At 36.1% G+C, this 7,296-nt stretch overlaps 1 protein-coding gene across 2 annotated transcripts; it reads left to right on the top strand.

Annotated features, from left to right (window-relative positions):
• The first annotated feature begins 2,293 nt into the window (after positions 1–2,293).
• On the top strand, positions 2,294–5,994 carry LOC104909851 (protein SCAF11-like). 2 transcript variants are annotated; one of them, XM_010707535.3, is made up of 4 exons: positions 2,294–2,505; positions 3,994–4,091; positions 5,148–5,215; positions 5,840–5,994. In XM_010707535.3, exons 1-4 carry the CDS (start codon positions 2,407–2,409, stop codon positions 5,977–5,979), a joined length of 405 nt encoding a protein of 134 aa, XP_010705837.1. In that variant the 5' UTR covers positions 2,294–2,406; the 3' UTR covers positions 5,980–5,994. The 2 variants fall into 2 exon arrangements, with proteins under 2 accessions (XP_010705837.1, XP_019468460.1); XM_019612915.2 differs by lacking the exon at positions 5,840–5,994 and adding an exon at positions 5,339–5,833 and having other exon boundaries at positions 2,347–2,505.
• The last annotated feature ends 1,302 nt before the right edge of the window (positions 5,995–7,296 follow it).

Genomic DNA, 7,296 nt, shown 5'->3' with positions numbered 1-7,296 from the left:
GCAAGTGGGTAGGAGTAGAAACAACATCTGGTCTTTCTGAACATATCTGAGCCTAACTGTAGCTTTTGATTCTTCCAGATTGTCTTTCTGCTTCTTATAACCATATGTAACTGTTAAGCATTTCTCCAGGAAAAACTGGTCATGTAAAAGTGAACACTTTCCTAGTGGAGTAAAAATGCTTATCACTTGAAGTGCTGCTAGTAGCACTTAGCATTCTACGGTATGTCATTGCTGTGAATAAACATAACTTACCATGATGTGAACTTGTGAGCATAACTTAATATTCCTGTGTAAATTCAATGTCAGAACAGATTGTCTTGCAAAAACTGAACTTTCAGTTAATCAAAATCCAGAAATAGGACCAAGAATTACTAGGAAAACTGTGCGTCCTCCTGTCTGACAGTCATAGATACATGTATGAATGGAGGTACCTACTGAGAAGTTTGCAGCAGGTTCGTACTGCCAGATATGCCAGCTGAGCACCACGCTACTGCAGGGCAGCTGTATGTTCACTACAGGACCAAAACTGTTGTAATCTGAGCCCTTAGGGATCTCGCTTAATTGCCCAGTATGCTAATTTTAACACAGCAGGAGCAATCCAAAGTCCCACAATAGGGGGAATAGCTTTCAGTTGGGATAAAATACTGGAGCTTCATAAGGAGGAGGTAAGGACTTTAACTTATCCTGTTTGACAATTTGTTCATGCAAGTATCGTGTCTGGTGGGGGTTTTTTTTAACTGTTTTCTTCTTAATTCAGTTTAACTTTTCTGTCTACTTCAATTGAAATCGGAAGCTGTCCAAATGCTCAAGGTTTGGGGACTGAGTCACATGAATCATAAGGAAGTTGAGCACTCTGAAATTGAGAAAGGAAGAGAATCAACTGGAAAATGAAAAGTCCTGATGAAAAGACTAGAGATTCATCAATGAACTTCAGGGCAGAGTTCACATGCAAGTTTCTCATAATTGCTCATGCAGTTGTGACACTACGTCTTACTTGCATAAATAAAAAGTAGGGTTAAAGTTCTCTTAAAAGTGGAAAAAATACACTTCATATATTGGTTCTCGTATAATGAGTTAATTAGAGCTGAAGGCTTTATGTTGAATTTTGTGTTTGGATTTGTTTGTTTTTTCTTTTTTTTTGTTTAAGACTTCAGTACTGCTCTGCTGATGGCTCCTAAAGTAGGAGGCTCCTAAAGAAGGGAGGGTACGACCGACAGACATGTATGTGGAATTAAAATGAATAAATGATTCTGTAGCAGCAAAAGCTATTATCTAGTTTCATACAGATTTCTCTGAAAGTGGCTTCTGTCACCCAGCTGAGCCAAGTTTCAGTTGAATTTTCTGTTGTTATTAATATTTTATTATTCTGAGTGTAACTGTAGGATAAAATACCCTTCTGTTTCACTCTTTTGCAAAGTGTTTTGTAAAACTTGAGCTATTTTAAACATGGGAGTCAGTTCTCTCTGTAGACTGCAAAAAGGGGAGAAGCAGCGCATTCAAATAAATACGTAAGTGGAGCAAAGATGTTATCTTGTTTGCTTTTGATCTGTCCAGTTTTGTGATATTACAGGAAAGGGTGTGGCTGGGGACTGACTCTAGTTTTAGCTTGGCTTTTTTCCTGCTCTTTTAGCTCCATTCATGTGAATTTTTGGATGGTGGGCTGTTAGGAGTTTTGTTGGTGTTGGTGTTCTTGTGTTGTTTTTTTTGTTTTTTTTTTCAGTTACATTGCTGCCAATGCTACTAAATAATAGTGTCAGTTTGCACTATTGTTCATTGAACTTGAGGGAGGAACTGATAAGCACAAGAAGATAATTACATCTCGAACATTTGCTGGCAACATGCAATAAACCAGCAGTGCGTTGTGATTCTTGACTGTACATGGAAACTTTCTAATGTTTTGTTGCTTCTGGGTCAGTTTAGGAAGTGCCACAGTGTAGTAGACATCAAAGGCTAAATATGAAAAGTCCTAAATAGGCAGCAGAGAACTGAAAACAACACGCTGGTGGCAGAAAGGTTGGGAAGTTTGAGCAGAGATCAAAGCAGTACTGACTTGCAGGGAATGACTTGTTTGATTTCTGTTAAAAAGCTACTGGTGGATTTGAAAGTTGAATAGCTCAGACATTAGGTGATGTGCCAGTGAGCTCCACACTTGTTAGAGGACTGAAATTGAGAAGTGAGCTCTGTATGACATTTCTCCACCTACATCCTATAGTTATGTACTGTTTTATTCCTAGTGTTTGTTAGTATTCTGTGCTCAACGTCAAGGAATGAGGACAACATTTCTGCACTGGTATAAAACCAGCATTACCTACCAGGGATTTAACTTCCTATTATTCTGTTAGCTACTATATTATTGAATAAAAATACCAAAGCCTGAGATTTTTCATAGCTTACTATAAATTTTTAATGGGAAAAATAATTTTTCAGACACAGGCTTCGTGTCCTATCGATCGCAGACCATTTCGAGCAGTATGTCAGCTTGGTGCATTAGAAGATCAGATAAAGGTACGTTTCGGGCTGCTTTTTCTTACATAGCTTCAGTTGCATTAATGTGTGAGTTATGCTGCAGCCTTTTATTCTGATGTCTGTTCTAAATAAGACTCCCTAATGAAATAATTACAGCTGTAATGTTTATATTAGGTACTTGAAGCTAGGAATTACTCTAATAATTTTTTCAAACAAAATGTTTACAGTAATAATAATCATAATGTTATTATTGGTACTGCATACTGTTTTTGAACATTCCTGATATATTCAGGAATAGAACTGTAGTAATTGGTCTCCAAGTACTTTTTTTAAACTAGGTTATGTAGACAAGTGCTATATTAATAAGATCACATATTCTTGTATATTCTTTTTAGTTAAGGGAAATCTTGTTCATGGTCTCCAATTCAGGAACAAAAACTAATGAGTGAAGGAGGAGTCAGTTAATACTGAGCATTGCTTAGCCTAAATTTCTGAATCTTTCCATCTTCCAGTTCTTTTGAAAATCATTGTCAGGAATTTTCAGTCAGGAAAATTAAGTAGTGATAGACTATTTTGGAAACGTATATAATAGAAAGATGCTGATATTTTTATGCAGAGTTTGAGGTTCTGTGGTAAAATTGTGGTTACAAGTAATTCTGAAGCTGCTGGCTTTGCTTTTGGTCATGCTTAGGAAACAGGCTCCTCCTGGCCATTTCTTGTGATTCTAGAGCCCCAGGTACTCAACTGCAGAGCAACAAGGCAACAGCTGCAGCTGCTTCCTTCTGAGCAAAAGCCATATGTAGCACGTTCTGTTGTTTGTATTTCTGAAGAACCACAGAAGCAGCTGAAGACAGATAAACTGAAGTTTTCACTTGGAAGAGTTTCAGGGCCTTATCAAAATCTGGTTTGAAGGGGTTTTGTTCACAGATCTGCACTATGAAAAGCAGACAAAGAAGAGGGGCCCTACTCTGAAAAAGAGCAGTAGGGACAGATGGAAGGTGTGCTGACAACTGTAGATGCAGTGGTCAGTGTTAGCGGGAGCAATGTCAGCATGTGGGCAGCTGGTCCATCGTGATATTCATAAGTAGAACACTAATAGCTTAAAAAGTAACAAAGCCGAGATTCTAGAAGAAGGAAATATTAAACGTCTAGTGAAAGAAATGGAAATGTAACCAATGAAGTAACTTTGACGTTGCAAAAACTTCATTACCAAATTTTCAGTGAGGGATAGTACACAGATGAGATCCTTGCCATGGCAGGCTGAATGTTCAGGGAGTTCTGATGCAGTGGAATTACTGTGCATCGCTGGCATAGTCAATACACATATCAAGATGTAAGCTTTCTCCTCCATTTAATGAAAAAAATCTTCAAATCTGAACTGCGAGATGAAGAAAGCAATGATTTGAGAGTAGTTCTAACTCCTTCTGTTTGAGCTTATTTTTGTGTAGACTTAAGAGAACTTGAATACATTTAAAGCCTATATTTACTAAGGTTCTAGTCTGGACTGACTTCATTTTTTCAATGCAGATTCAGGTAGAAAAACAGCAAAAGAGAAAGAAAGAGGAGGAATACTGTACCTGGAATAAGGAAAAATATAGCCATGCAAAGATGAGAAGATTCCTGAGGTTGGTAGTGCACTTAATATAGGGCATTTTAATTTGAATTATCCGAAATCTAAGTTGAAATCTTACAGAAACGTACGTCCTGGAATTAAAGTATTTTTTAAAAAGTTTGTGTAAAAAATAAACTATTTTCCACCCATGGTAGTTGAGCATCTACAACTTTTGCTGGTGTAATTTCATCTTAAATACTTTTGTAATCAATAAGTATGGAGCAATGTATTTCTTAGTTGAGATCTGAAAGTAGCTCTTTTGTCAGATTTCTTTGGGGGGGAAAAAAAAATCATTAATTTCAGATAACATTTTATGTGTAAAACATGTTTCAACCATCTTATATTTTGTTATCCGAATAGGCAAGCCCTTTTTTCTTGCATATTATGAACATTAGTGATGTTCTTTTTTGCCGTAAAACAGCTGTAGTCTACAGCTTTTTTCATTCTAGTGAGTTGGAGAGGAAGGTATGGAAATGACATTCCTGTTTTGAAAAAAATTGGTTCTCACATTTGCTGTATTGCATAAGGAGAAGATTGAGATTACACAGATAAATATCACTAAATAGTGATAATTTAAAGTCACTGTTTCATTGAGTTTGTGATGTATACAGAGTCCTTGAGATCAGACTTCACTACAAAAAAGTTAACTGAAAGTAAATTACCTTTCTTTTTTTAAACTATTACTAGAAAAGAAGATTGATTGTTTCACCTCTCTGAATCACGCTTGACTTCTGTATTCTTTCAATATTTATGTCAGCCAGTTGTGACACCTTTCACAAGTTTTCCATGAAATCAAGCAAGGTTAACCATTCAGATTTAACACAGAAAATTATATTTGGTTGTGTAAATGGATTTTTTTTCTATCCTTAACCTTTTTAAAGCACTTCAGCATTTAATACATGGAAAATGATGTACAGGATACAAGGTTAGGTTTTAATAGCAGTCAGAATATTGGTTTATGAACACAAAAGTTCTTTGAATCAGAAACTGATTTTGAGTGTATAAACTCACAGTTTAGGTGCGCCCATGAATGTTGCTGCTTTTGTAATATCTTCTGTTAATGTTGCAGAAGAGCTGCATGTTCAGACAGAGGGTCCTTAGCAGCAAAATTGAGGAAAGTCGTGAAGAAGAAATGCAGTAAGTTGTTGTTTGTTTTGTTTGCTAAAATTGCTGGGTTTTATTACGCAACTCTTGAAGTACTTTTCTTGATGTGCTTTTTTTTTTTTTTGGTTATATTATTACTATTGTTTATATTTGCAGATATAAACCAAATACCAGGGAATTGAAGCTTGGAAGAACAAAGTTGCAATATCAGAAACTACTGTACTGGCTTTACTGGAAAGACTCCCTTTTCCACTTCAGTCACAGAGGAATTGTATTTAGTTTCAGCATAAGATCATTTTATGTGAAGCATTGCTGACACGCAGCTAATGATAAGCAAAAACCAGAAAGTTTTTTGTTTTTTTTTTTACTGAAAGTGCAGAAACAAGCAGCACTTGGCAGTATTATGAGGCTCAGTTGATGGGTATTGTTCTGTGTATTCATAACTTCTGAAAGTAAGGAAGTATCACAAGAAATGAGAAGTAGCTGATGTCTGAAAGATTATTGCGAAGGTTTTACTGAAGTTGTGTAAACACATTGCAGGTCATCTAGGGATGCGTTTTTTTATTAGCATCTTATTGTGTTAATTAACTTCTAATGAACGATTAAAAACTGAAATGTTAAAGTCTAGATCATAGTTCTGCTTCTTATTTCACACAGGTAATATTTTGTCTGACAAACAAAACAAGAAAGCTCTGTCTGTGAAGGTAAGCAAGGTTGGTTCTGATAATGAATCATTTGTGAACTTTTTTTTCAGGAAGGCATCTTTCAAACGATGTCTCACGCTATTTTTAAGTTAACTTCATTAATTCTAGAATGATCCAAAACTGTTTATATTGCTATGTTGTGAAAGAAGTGATTAGAACATATAGTATGATGCTCTCTCTCTCCCAGAGGTGGTAAATATTTTCGTTTAGATTAGGATGTCACATTTAAAATACTGTAACTACCCTACTTTAATCTTTATTCATCAAAAGAAGGTGGGATCAGCTACAAGCTGTTATCCCTCATATAATGATATTTAGGTTATGAGAATTTTCATTATTTTTTATGAAAATTTGAAAAGTAGTGACTAGTCAATATGTTAGGAATAAGCCATGGACATTCTAGTTTGCATTAAGTTGATATTTAATAGGAGATTTCTATATGAATGCAAGTTTTCCTAGGCTTCTTATTTTTGTTCATAATTTTTAGCCTATAATACATGTTCTAAGTGGAATTTTTAAGCAGCTACAAAAGTTCTGTTGTTTGATTTCTGCTTTCCCTCCTTTCAGAACTATTTCAGGTTTCTGTCACAACTTTGTGATCAGTGCTTTCCTGATCATAGGAAGCTAACCTGCAAGTTTGTTTGCATGAGGTAGTTGTGGGTAATTGATTTCATTTTAGAATCATAGAATCCTTAGAATTCAAAGGGATTCCTAAGGCCATCTCTGATTCCCCTGCGATGAATAGGGACACCACAGCTAGATCGGTTGCTCAGAGCCCGGTTCAGCCTGGCCTTGAAGGTCTCCAGGGACAGGGCATCCACCACATCTCTCTGAAGTGTGAGTGAGTGTTGGTGTTCGTTGTTTTGTCTTACCTGAAGTTTAAAAATTGAGAGGAAAAACTGCTCAGGTCCTTCTTTTGCCTACTGCCTTGTTGCATGTGTTGTAGGGGCATGTATTATATCATGCAGAATTCTGTAGCTGCTGTCCCTTACACGTATCTCATCCTTGTTCAACATAATTCTAAGGCTGTCATTAGCTCCAGCCTCCCTCTCCTAAGTCAGGTATTTAAAATTTTTGTTAATGTTGCCAGCTAGAGTTAACATTGCTTTTCATTGATTTGACTAGGTTTAGGACTGGTAGGGTGGTGCTTGGTGGTAGATCAAGCCCTAATTTGGCTTCAAGGTTGATCAGTGCTTCCATATCTAGCTTCCATGATTTATTGTACCAGTTAGCATTGTCTCACAGTATAGATTATAAAAAATCTGAATAAAGAGAAGTAAAATTTGGGAGGACATACAGTGCTTAATTTAATTATCCACTCTGCATTTGACATTTGAAAGGAAGCACTCATTTACTAACTGCACTTCGTGAAAATATCTGTGGAACAGTTGGTAAACCTTTTTTTTTTTT

Source organism: Meleagris gallopavo, chromosome 1, assembly GCF_000146605.3.
Source record: "Meleagris gallopavo isolate NT-WF06-2002-E0010 breed Aviagen turkey brand Nicholas breeding stock chromosome 1, Turkey_5.1, whole genome shotgun sequence".
NCBI classification, from domain to species: domain Eukaryota; kingdom Metazoa; phylum Chordata; class Aves; order Galliformes; family Phasianidae; genus Meleagris; species Meleagris gallopavo.
The sequence above is the reverse complement of the archived record's forward strand: the minus strand, read 5'-3'. Positions and strand labels throughout refer to the sequence as shown.

What these genes read in the sequence shown, in the direction of transcription:
- LOC104909851 (XM_010707535.3), top strand. Translation starts at nt 2,407, where the DNA reads ATGGGAAAAATAATTTTTCAGACACAGGCTTCGTGTCCTATCGATCGC. An exon ending in CATTAGAAGATCAGATAAAG is followed by an intron (nt 2,506 to 3,993) that starts GTACGTTTCGGG and finishes TTTTCAATGCAG; the next exon opens with ATTCAGGTAGAAAAACAGCA. An exon ending in AGTCGTGAAGAAGAAATGCA is followed by an intron (nt 5,216 to 5,839) that starts GTAAGTTGTTGT and finishes TATTTCACACAG; the next exon opens with GTAATATTTTGTCTGACAAA.